This window comes from Palaemon carinicauda, chromosome 15 (assembly GCF_036898095.1).
Source record: "Palaemon carinicauda isolate YSFRI2023 chromosome 15, ASM3689809v2, whole genome shotgun sequence".
Lineage (NCBI taxonomy): Eukaryota > Metazoa > Arthropoda > Malacostraca > Decapoda > Palaemonidae > Palaemon > Palaemon carinicauda.
This window is the reverse complement of record NC_090739.1, coordinates 62,208,431-62,221,080: the sequence shown is the minus strand read 5'-3', so window position 1 is coordinate 62,221,080 and position 12,650 is coordinate 62,208,431. Positions and strand designations below refer to the sequence as shown.

Below are 12,650 nucleotides of genomic sequence, written 5' to 3'. Positions count from 1 at the left end.
ATAGAGATGTCTCCTTACTCATTATGTCCTGCATGGATAAAGCCATCCGCGATGGATCCAATGAGCTCTCCTCCTCGTTTACTTCAGGAGTACTTAAGAAGCGAGAGTCTCTTTGCTCTTTTCTGTCGGCAGGAGTTACTCCCTGTCAACGATCTGAGCTACTCTTTGCCCCCTTATCGAAGTTTTTGTTTCCTGAACTTTTGGTTAAGGACATAGCTTTGTCACTCGTGCAGAAGGACACCCATGACTTGGTAGCGTCCTCTGCTCGCAAAGGGACTCCTTCGACTTCCTTTTCTGTTAGACCAAGGATAGACACTCCAGCGTCCAGGTTTATTCCGCCCTTTCGTGGCAGAGCTCCCAGCAGGGGAAGTACTCGTGCTGAAGGAAAGAGAGGAAAGAGGAAAGGAGCCAAGTCCTCACGTGGCAGAGTCTGACTGCCCGCAGCTTCAGACAGCAGTAGGTGCCAGACTCAAGAACTTCTGGCGAGCCTGGGAGAAGAGAGGCGCAGACCAACAGTCTGTGAGGTTGCTCAGAGAGGGGTACAAAATTCCATTTGTACACAAACCTCCTCTAGCGACTTCCCCCATCGATCTCTCTCCCAATTACCGAGAGGAAGCAAAGAGACAAGCCCTGAAACTAGAAGTGTCTCTTTTGCTAGAGAAGGGAGCGGTGGTCAAAGTCTCGGACCTTCAATCACCGGGGTTTTACAACCGTCTCTTCCTAGTACCGAAGAAGACAGGAAGTTGGAGACCGGTGCTAGACGTCAGTGCTCTGAACGTCTTTGTCACGAAGACAAAGTTCACCATGGAGACCACGAAATCAGTCTTAGCAGCGGTCAGAAAGGGAGACTGGATGGTCTCTCTCGCCCTAAGAGACGCATACTTCCACTTCCCCATTCACTCAGATTCCCAACCTTTTCTGAGGTTTGTTTTCGACAATGTGGTGTACCAGTTTCGGGCCCTGTGCTTTGGCCTAAGTCCTGCTCCTCTCGTGTTTACGAGGCTTATGAGGAATGTGGCAAAATTCCTCCATTTATCGGGGATCCGAGCCTCCCTTTACTTGGACGACTGGCTTCTCAGAGCCTCGTCCAGTCATCGCTGTCTGAAGGATCTCAATTGGACATTGGATCTGACCAAGGAATTGGGACTTTTGGTCAACATGGAAAAGTCACAGCTGATTCCATCCCAAACTATACTGTATTTAGGGATGGAGATTCGCAGTCCAGTTTTTCGGGCTTTTCCGTCTGCCCCCCGAATAGATCAAGCCCTGCTCGTAATCCAAAGGATGTTGAAGAGAGAACGTTGCTCAGTCAGGAATTGGATGAGTTTAGTAGGAACTCTATCATCCCTGGAGCAGTTTGTCTCGCTAGGAAGGCTACACCTCCGACCTCTCCAGTTCCATCTAGGTTTTCACTGGAAAAAGGACAAGACGCTAGAGGCGGTCTCAATCCCGATTTCCGAAACAGTAAAGACATGCCTGAATTGGTGGAAAGACAATATCAGTCTAAGAGAGGGACTTCCCCTAGCAGTTCAGAAACCAAACCACGTTCTATTCTCAGACGCATCGGATTTGGGTTGGGGTGCGACACTGGACGGTCGGGAATGCTCAGGTCTGTGGACCTCAAGTCAGAGGAGCATGCACATCAACGGCAAGGAGCTTTTGGCAGTCCACCTGGCCTTGATGAGCTTCGAGAGTCTCCTTCGAAACAAAGTGGTGGAGATCAACTCGGACAATACCACAGCCTTGGCTTACATTTCCAAGCAAGGAGGCACCCACTCCCTGACACTGTACGAGATCGCAAGGGACCTGCTCATTTGGTCAAGAGATCGAGGCATCTCCCTGGTAACGAGGTTTATCCAGGGCGACTTGAACGTCTTAGCAGATTGCCTCAGTCGGAGGGGTCAGGTAATTCCTACAGAATGGACCCTCCACAAGGACGTGTGCAAGAGGCTTTGGGCGACTTGGGGTCAACCCACCATAGACCTCTTTGCAACTTCGATGACCAAGAGGCTTCAAATCTATTGCTCTCCAGTCCCAGACCCAGCAGCAATACATATAGACGCCTTTCTCCTAGATTGGTCTCACCTAGACCTATATGCATTCCCACCATTCAAGATTGTCAACAAGGTACTGCAGAAATTCGCCTCTCACGAAGGGACAAGGTTGACGTTAGTTGCTCCCCTCTGGCCCGCGAGAGAATGGTTCACCGAGGTACTTCGATGGCTGGTAGACTTTCCAAGAAGTCTTCCTCTAAGAGTAGACCTGTTACGTCAGCCCCACGTAAAGAAGGTACATCAAGGCCTCCACGCTCTTCGTCTGACTGCCTTCAGACTATCGAAAGACTCTCTAGAGCTAGAGGCTTTTCGAAGGAGGCAGCCAGTGCGATTGCAAGAGCGAGGAGAGCTTCTACCATTAGAGTTTACCAATCGAAGTGGGAAATCTTCCGAGACTGGTGCAAGTCAGTATCTGTATCCTCGTCCAGTACCTCTGTAGCCCAAATCGCTGATTTTCTCTTATACCTGAGAAGGGTTCGCTCCCTTTCAGCTCCCACGATCAAGGGCTACAGGAGCATGTTGGCTTCGGTCTTCCGGCATAGAGGCTTAGATCTTTCCAACAATAAAGATCTACAAGATCTCCTTAAGTCTTTTGAGACCTCTAAGGAACGTCGTTTGGCTACTCCTGGATGAAACTTAGACGTGGTCCTAAGGTTCCTTATGTCAGACAGGTTTGAGCCTTTACATTCAGCCTCCCTGAAGGATCTCACTCTTAAGACTCTTTTCCTGGTGTGCTTGGCCTCGGCTAAAAGAGTCAGTGAGCTTCATGCCTTCAGCAAGAACATCGGTTTTTCGACAGAAAAAGCCACTTGTTCTCTTCAACTTGGTTTCCTGGCCAAGAATGAACTGCCTTCTCGTCCTTGGCCTAAATCTTTTGATATTCCTAGCTTAAAAGAGATCGTAGGCAACGAACTAGAGAGAGTATTATGTCCCGTTAGAGCTCTTAAGTTCTATTTAGCTCGTACTAAGCCTTTACGAGGTAAATCTGAAGCGTTATGGTGTTCGGTTAAAAAACCATCCTTACCTATGTCAAAGAATGCTTTGTCATATTTTATCAGATTTTTAATACGAGAAGCTCATTCCCACTTGAGTGAGGAAGACCGATCTTTGCTTAAGGTTAAGACGCACGAGATTAGAGCTATAGCAACCTCCGTGGCCTTCAAGCAAAATAGATCTCTGCAAAGTATCATGGACGCGACCTTTTGGAGAAGCAAGTCAGTGTTCGCGTCATTTTACTTGAAAGATGTCCAGACTCTTTACGAGGACTGCTACACACTGGGTCCATTCGTAGCAGCGAGTGCAGTAGTGGGTGAGGGTTCTACCACTACACTTCCCTAATTCCAATATCCTTTTAATCTGTCTCTTGAAATGTTTTTTAATATTGTTTTATGGGTTGTTCGGAAGGCTAAGAAGCCTTTCGCATCCTGGTTGATTTGGCGGGTGGTCAAAGTCATTTCTTGAGAGCGCCCAGATTAGGGGTTTGATGAGGTCCTGTTGTATGGGTTGCAGCCCTTGATACTTCAGCTCCTGGGAGTCTTTCAGCATCCTAAGAGGATCGCTGGGCTCCGTGAGGAAGACAGACTTACAAGGCAGAGTAATCGTCTAAGTCAACTTCCTTACCAGGTACCTATATATTTTGGTTTTGTTACATTGATAACTGTCAAAATGAAAAAACTCTTAGCTTATACGCTGTAAACCTAATTAACTCTGGTCTCTACCCACCGCCTTGGGTGTGAATCAGCTATTATATATTCACCGGCTAAGTTAAATATTTAAAAATGATATTTTAATTATAAAATAAATTTTTGAATATACTTACCCGGTGAATATATAAATTAAAGACCCTCCCTTCCTCCCCAATAGAGACGCAGCGGGACGAGAAGAATTGAAGGGTTTGTTTACATGCAAGAGTGGTATCTGGCCGACAGTTGGCGCTGGTGGGCACACCCGCAACCTTCATAGCGATCGCTCGCGAGTTTTTTGAGTGTGTTTTCTGTCGAGCCGCAGAGTTGCAGCTATTATATATTCACCGGGTAAGTATATTCAAAAATTTATTTTATAATTAAAATATCATAATTATATAAAACTTCCTGGCTCCATAACCCATAACATTCCTATTTCTGACCTAGCTATTGTAAAGTGGATGAGATATATTCAGGACATCTTCACATTGATCCAATATCCACTTTACAAGACTATGAGAATTTATTGCAAGATCAGAAGTGACTTTGTTTGTACTCCCATTTGTCTGGTTGGTGAATAATTATTTGTTAAGCTGTCTGTAGTAACTTGTGTTCAGAATGTTACTTTTATCAAATGAAAGCTTATATTACAAAATTAAGATACTGTAATTTGTACTTTCAAATATTCTATTTTCATTTAGTCTTGAATTTGTTTTGTATATTTATTCTTATTAAATAACTAGAAAAGTAAGTTCTGACAATATTTATATCTCTTTGAAATCTTCTTTGATTATTCATGGATATGTTGGTGATTTTTTCACAGAATGAAAGGAAACTGAGTATTCAGAAAGAAATCTTGATGTGGACTATAGAAATCAACAAGCAAACACAGTCCAGCATTTGGAAAGAACAAACAGTCGGTCTTGCACTAACATCAGCAAGTAATATTCCTCCGTGTGTGGATGTAACAAAGGCCTTAGCTAGGATTGTTCCTGATCCTGCAAAGTTACCATCTTTGCTAAAGGACAAAGCCAAGAGACTTTTTGATACATGGAGAAACACTAATATTAAGAGTGAAGGTACACTTGATGCATATCCAGATTTCTTTAGCTTATTTGAAAAATTCTGTGAAGAGGAAAAGATCCTTTTGGGTAGAAATGGCAAAAGTCAAAGAGTGCATAATGGTGATCAGGAGAATGAGAAGTGTTTTGTGGCACATAATTTCCAAGAGACAGGTGCCGGTATGGAAAGAGAGTACCGGAAACTTGTTTCCTTATATGCCAGTATGAATTTTGCTAAAGATGCTGAAGCTTTTCCACAGCATCAAGTTCAAATCCCTTCTTTATCTGAATTTACCAATGAAATAGCACAGTTCGAATTTGAAGGCCTCGAAACACGAAAACAGTTGTTTGACTCCATCATTTCTCTGGAAGAATGTAAGCCTGTCCGTTCTCTTTCAAAGTTTAGAGGTACTATGTGTCTAGATGATGTTGATGGTGCCCATGTAGAAAGGAGAGGCCTTTTTAGGAACTTGGCATTTTCACATATTTGGCAAGATAGTACAAATACTAAACTGTATATCAGTAGGTCAGAGAATTTAAATACTACATTACATAGAGTCTCTAGAAACATGTCAAGGCGAACACAAAGCCTTTCTCCTTTAGCTAAAAAAAGTAATGGACAACATGGATCTATTCGAGAACGAGAGAATGTTTCTAAATCACCCCTTATAAAAGGCACCCTGCACAGTTCAGAAAGAAGAATGGGAAAGCATCATCACTCCTTAGGAAGGTCATCATTACACTCAACGCATAAGCATCATAGAAGCAAGAGCCTTCATATCACAAGGAAAGAAAAAGAAAGCAAAGTGCTAGACTTGAAGAATAAGTCCTTGTTGTCCTCTCAATCCAACTTAGCTGATCATTTGAAGCAGTTACTTTCTTCCATTAAAAGTTTTGGTGCCAGTAAAATGAATGAAGTTTCCCATGAGGATATTCAGTTTATTTACTGGATGATGAGTAGTGAGAGGGTATTTCTTTGCTCTCCTTTGAGAGGGGACATTAGAAGTTCAACTGTTTCTATGAAAATAAATTTACAAATTGAAGATATATTTTGTGCCTTAATGTGGTTTAATTTCCCATTTACACTTTCAAGTAATTCTTTTAATGAAGCAACTTCTAGCCATAAAGAAAATGAGGACGAGAGCCATGTTATTTCTGTTACAGAGCAGCATGTGGAAGGGAATCCTCCCAGGAAAAAGAAAACTCGTAAAAAGCATTCAAGCAAAAAGAAGAGGGAAGTTCTGAATTTTCCCGCAATAAATGAAGATCAGCAAAGTACATCTGAGTTAGTTTTGCAGGGTGTAACCACAGATGGCAACAAAAAACATGGTAAAGAAAGCCCTACAAATATATGCAGGGCTGATGAGGTTTCTAATATTGTAGTTGATGAAATGCTTCATCATGAATTAAAGATTGACAAGACAGATGGTACATCAGCATTTGCAAGTATGAAAGTTAGAGACAAGAAGCATTCAGAAGTTCATCATTATGGTATTGGAAAGGAGGGTAAAAGTCTGGCAAACAGGGATGAAGTGCACTCTGATGATGGGGTCTTGAGTTCTGAAGGACATTCCTCAGTCATAAATGTACCTGAGAAAGGACCGTCCGGCTTAACTACAGATTCTCATAGATATCCATCTCTTGATAATTCTCAAATAATTCTTGAGAAATTGAAAGGAATGAAAGTAGAGCTCACTGTTCCCGAAGAGCTAAGAAACTTAGTCCAAGCTCAGCAGGATGGTATTGAGGCAATGATCAGTGCTGCTGATAAGTTTAAAGAAACTTTTGAGAAAAACCACCAACGTGTTGAGAGTTGTGATGCTGGAAATCAGACAGTTGATTCGAGTAAGAGTACGTTGAGCAACACTAAAAAAGAGACCAAGAAAAATAATTCTGCAAATGGAAGACATGTTAGTAATTTAGAACAGAAACCCAGTCATGAACTTTCTCTTGAAAAGAAAACTGCATCAAAAGGAGAATCAGTCATTGGTTCAAAACATAAAAACTCCTGGAAACCTTTTCATTTGAAATCAGATGGTTCTGTTAGACCACCTAAGCTAGTTATTGAAGTTCATGAGGCTGTCAAAAGACAAGATCATGAAAACCCTGATAATACACCTCCAGTTATCCTAAAGAAAAAAAGCTTAACTCCTGTAGAAACTACATCAGAAGCACAAGAATTTAATCATTTTGGTGTTACAAAACTGCTTCAACTTCCTCCAGAGAACAAAACAGACAGTGAGAAATTGACTCTGTCTGACTTGGATGAGGATGGAGAATGTGTGTCAGATTTGCAAGAATATTTGCCGGTAGATGATACACTGGATGACATTACTTCACCCGATTCTTTGCATGCATCTGATTTAGAAGAGGGATCAGTCATGGAGTCTACAAGTCAGCATGCCTTACATGAAAAGTTATTGAGAAAAAATGTGATGATTAATGATAATGATTTACGCATAAGAAATAATGTAAGTAAAGCTATAAATTTGAATTCAAAAGATTCAGTGGTATTGAAAGTAAGTGAAATTAAACCCAGACAGTATCAGTGGGATGAAAGAGTACATCTAAAACAAGTGCCCCTGAAGTTTAAGCCCTCTTTAGATCAAAATATAAGTAAAGCAAGTGGTATTTTATCTGGAAACCAAATGAATGATGGTAATCTAACAAAAAGGGATAATTATCAAGCTCCCTTAAAATTATTAGTTTTACCAAAGCAAGATTCTCAATCTGGTGCTAAAGAAAATCCCAAGGCTTTCAAGCCTCTGACTCTCAAAAAGATTCCTTTTGCAATGCCACAATATTCTCTTGAGAATCAAAATAAGGTAAAATTTCCTATCAGAAATGAAGCAATAAACACCAAAGGTACATTTGAGCCTACTCATGTAGGAAGTGATGTTTTAGCTCTGAGAGAACAGAAATTGCAAAAGTTGACTTTGTTAAAGTTACCATCGTCAGCAACAAAGGTTCAAGGCAAAAACATAACTGAAACAACATTCAAGTTCTTACATCCCTCAGATGTGTTTTCTTTTTACAGCAGGCACATGGAGAACAGAGATAGAAATAAGTTCAGAACTTTAAAAGTTACAGAAGGTAATTTTAGAAGGTTAGATTCAGTTCAGAGAGAAGGGGGAATAAATAGAGTTTCCATGCCAAGAGAAATACCAGAAGAGATGCGACTTGTAAATCATGAAGGACTGAATCATACTAGAGGACCTTCACATGAGGATAGTTCCCCTGTTGTTGAAAAGACCTTGTCACAAGAAAGGCAGTTTGATTTTGATACACCCATATCACAAAAAGTACTTATTGGTGATAAGATTCCTTCTCCTCATGAAGATTCTTCTCTTGTGGAAGTGCCTTCACCTCTCAAAAAACCATCTTTTATTAAAGTGTGTTCACCACAGGAAAATACTTCCTATGCTGAAATATCTGCACCACAAAGAAGGCCTTCTTCTGCTGAAATATCTGCACCACAAAGAAGGCCTTCTTCTGCTGAAGGGTCTTCATTACAAAGAAGATCCTTTGCTGCTGGAGTTCTATCCTCACATAAAGAAAAAATGGCGTCTGACAAGCATTCCCTCCCTGAAATTTCCCAACCACATGAAATTCCTTCGAAAATTGAGGTTTCTCCAAATCAAGAAAGATCTAGTCCAGGAGTTACGTTACAAGAGGAAAGATCCTCAGCATCGGAAATTTATCCATCACATGATAATTTAACTATGAATGAACCCAAAGCTGTACACAAGGTATTAGGTGGGCATGATTTTCTTGATAAAATTCATGATTATGAAAAAAAATATGAAGTTGGAATGTACAAAGATGTCTTGGAGGAAAGCAAATCCATGACTAAAGAAAAGGAAACCACTCCTGGCTTCCAGTATGAAGCAGCAAAGCAATTGGCAGAACTTTATAAACTTCAAAAACAAAATTTTCAAGGTACCAAGGAGACACAAACTGAAGCATTTTGTGGTTCAAATGATAATTCTGAAGGTTTAGCTAAAGCTAAACCAGCAGGGGAAACTACATCAATTGGAATTTATGCCGAACAGACAGACTCTGTTGCTGACAATGATAAAGAGATTTCACCAAGAAAACATTGTATAGATTCAGAGATGAAAATAGTGAAAGACTCTTGGACAGAGACGGACGATGCAGCTGACATACTCACAAAAAACACAGAGATGCAGGTATGCATTTTTCCTTTCCCAATACTGTATTGTATTTTTCCAGTAGTCTGTAATAAATTTTTATTTTCATAAGAGATCAAAACTATTAGTATCCCTTACAAGGAAAAACATAACTTTTAGTTCTAGCTACTGTGTAGTACAAAAGGCACATTACAGGCAGAACCCCCTTTTGGGATCTATTATGTTGAAAATAGATTTCTCTATGAAAATTGCATATATAGTAAACTTTTTCATTTTAACAGAATTTCGCAGTTTTCTAGGTGAAAAAATTTTAAGAACTGATATTGCTCATCCAATGCACTATTTCATATTTACACCTTATGATAGAAACAGCAGTGATCACATGTTAATTAGTCTCCATTTAAGTGGTAATTTAGTTTCTTATCTCTTGAATAATGTTTAAGGACAGATTTTTTAATCATGTGTAATAATTATAATGATAATGATACTAGCAACAATTATAATGATACAAAAGTGATAATAGTATTATCAATAATGCTGAGTTTGGAAGAAGGGTCCGATTTTATTTTATTTAGTTTAATGGGAGTAGTATTTATTCATATTCATGGTATTGTATAGAGTATCAGTAGAATTTTGTTTTTTAAATATTTAACTTAGCCGGTGAATATATAATAGCTGCAACTCTGCGGCTCGACAGAAAACATACTAAAAAACTCGCGAGCGATCGCTATGAAGGTTGCGGGTGTGCCCACCAGCGCCAACTGTCGGCCAGATACCACTCTTGTATGTAAACAAAACCTTCAATTCTTCTCTGTCGACGTTGACGACAAGACGTATCAATACTCGCTGTAGAACCTGGAGTTTTCTCAACATATTTGGTGAAGTACCTCATTTTGGTTTGAGCTTTCGCAGGTGTTTTATCTTCATCTTAAATCTTGAACTCGTTTTTGGATAGATTTAATTTTTGATGACAAAGAGAGTATGGACTTTCTTTGACTTTTAAATGGCCGACCCTTCCCTTAGACGGGAGTGTGTTTAGGCTTTTAGCAATTATCTTATCACGTTATAAATTAATTATAGATTTTCCTCTATATATTTTATATCTCACCGCCTTTATTAGGCCTCTTCGATTAACTTTCCATTTATAATAAACATAAAAATAAATTTTAATGATTTGTTTATATGCGACCTTTCCTGAGAGTAGGCGGTCCTAACTTGGAAACCGAAGTTAAACAACGTTGAGCCCTTTCAATCGTAAATAGCTTTTAAAGAGCTAATGATTTAAAACTTTTTTAATGAATATTTTTTAATAGATATTTTATGAAAGATTTTCTTTGAATAGTCTTCGTACTGTTTCAAAGATGAACTAACGTTTAGTTTATTTATGCTACGCAGTTTGCGCTCTATCGTTACGATAGAGAGAGAGAGAGTATCACGGTTTCACTTTGCAGAAAGAGTAAATCGATTCTGACGTTTTGTTCATTCTTCTTTCAAAGCTTAAATGTTTTAAATTCTATTTTAAAGGAACTTTTTAATTGAAAAACCTTTCAGTTTTTTCCTTTGGTCAAATAACATGTTTTTTTGACGAAACGTAAGTGGGCTCTTCTCTTAGGTGCGAAATCAAGAGAGAGAGAGAGAGAGAGATAGAGACGGAGGGAGAGAGAGGAGAGAAAACGTTCCGTTCAAGCGGGTAACGTTGTTCTCGAGTTACTCTCGTCCCTAGTCTCTGTACGGGGAGAAAGGATAAAACGTTTTTAGTTTTTTATTCTCGTCCCCAGGCAATGTACGGTGAGAGATTGAAAACGTAGTTTTGAATGAACTAGTGTTTAGTCTCTTCCCCAGCCACTGAATTTTTTATCTTAAAATATGTTTACTGTTTTTTGCTGGTATTAATGTGCTTGCATTATACGACTGATTTCGCAATTACTACCTTTTGATGAGGGTAGAATTGCGTGCTTCAGGTAGAAATCAGTAAAAGTTTCGATTTCAGTGAAATAAGTGCAAAACAGAAAATCGTAGTGATAAAGTGATATTGCGCAAAGTGTTATCAGTGTTGCGACCGAGGGTTCGTCTGTTCGTGCCTGTCGTTCGCCTAGTCCGGGACCTCTTGCAAGCTCCCAAGCCCAGGGGAGAAGTAATGTCGTACGACTTATGGGTTCGAGAGGCCTTGATCAGCGAACAGACGTTCCCTCTATGGTATCGGGTGTATCTTACCAAGATCACCCCTACCATAAGGCGAGAGAGACGATTTTCTCCTCGTCATCCGAAGGCTTTTCGCATAAGAAACCTGAAACAAGGTTTCGAGGCCCTTAAGCGAAAGTCAGTCCTTTCAGGACAGGTCCTGCGTCCTGGTTGTAGCCATTAGGACAGCTCTGACCCTATGCAGTCATCGGAAGACTGCTCGCCGCTTAACAAAAGCGTAACACAGACTCCGAGAGTCTTTTTGTTGGCAAGGTTTTGCGGTCACAGACGTTACCCTCGTCTCCTACCGCAACCATTTCCGTTGATCCTAAATGGGTTGTACGGCAAGACATGCAGAATAAGCTTGCCTCCCTTATGGAACACTATTCTGCCGATAAGTCCGTTGAGCCTAGCCGTTTATCTCATCGAGATCCTGGCTTTCAGCCACCCTAACGTTCCTTTGTGCGTCCTGTTGACGTTGGCGTAGCTAAGTCACGTCAGTCAGGTTGTTTAGAACCACACTCGATGCGGTCTCGTGTGGATTTTCAGCCACATTTGGACGTTAGGCCACTTGCTGATGCTCCTGTTGACGTTCAGGACGTTCGCTAACAATCGGAGTTGACTTGTTTTGACGCTGAGCGTCAACCTCCGCATTCTAGAGTTGTTTTGACTGCTCAGTCTAGACGGTCAAAGCAGTCTCGAGTGGACGCTGTGCGTCCTCACGCACCTGTTGTTGTTGACAGTTCACAGACTGTCAAGCAGTTACATGACGTTGCGTCCTGGTCTCTCGCACCTGTTGTTGTTGACAGTTCACAGACTGTCAAGCAGTTACATGACGTTGCGTCCTGGTCCGCTACTAATGCACCAGTGCGTGTGGACTCTGCTTGTAAAGCATTGCCACCACGGTAGGTCTCTCCCTTGCTTGAGACTCAGCTATTATCGGACAAGGTTCCTTCAGATGAGGAAGTTGCTGTTCCCCCTCCTACTGATATTCCCTTGAGGACTCTGTCAGACGGAGAGGAGCCTAAAGCTGCTTAGCCCTCTATGGACTTTAAATAAATCATGCTGATTTTTAAGGATCTTTGTCCGGATCTTTTTGTAACTGCTGCTCCTCGTTCGCCTAAACGTCAGAGCTTACACTAGGCCTAGCTATTTCGAAGCCGTTGTTTTATAAGCTAGTGCTCTCTCGCTCTCCTAGAGAGCTTTACGTTTGCTAGGCGACTGGTTTATCACCAGGAGGAGTTTGGGGGATACAGCCTTTGCTCTCCCTTCTTTTAAACTGGCTTATAGAGCGAGAGTCTGATATGACACGAGAGAAGTTCTCGGCTTGGGAGTTCCTGCCTCTGCCCAGATAGACTTCTCAAACCTCATAGACTCTCCCTGGCGCCTGGCCATGAGACGCTCCAAGATTTTACAGGTCAACTTCACAGCTGTTTTCGAGCCTTTGAAGTTTTGCTGTACAATTATGTCATGCATAAACAAGGTTTTCAGGGATGGCTCCAATGATCTGACAGCCACGTT

The 12,650-nt window shown here is 41.1% G+C and overlaps 1 protein-coding gene across 3 annotated transcripts in view; it reads left to right on the top strand.

Moving 5' to 3' along the window:
• The window catches only part of LOC137654632 (uncharacterized), a 137,929-nt gene that overhangs the window by 111,069 nt on the left and 14,210 nt on the right, over positions 1 to 12,650 (top strand). For all 3 annotated transcript variants that reach the window (XM_068388433.1, XM_068388432.1, XM_068388434.1), the window contains one exon: positions 4,560 to 8,987. In XM_068388433.1, the coding sequence (XP_068244534.1) occupies positions 4,560 to 8,987 (4,428 nt within the window). The remainder of the gene's footprint in view (positions 1 to 4,559; positions 8,988 to 12,650) is intronic.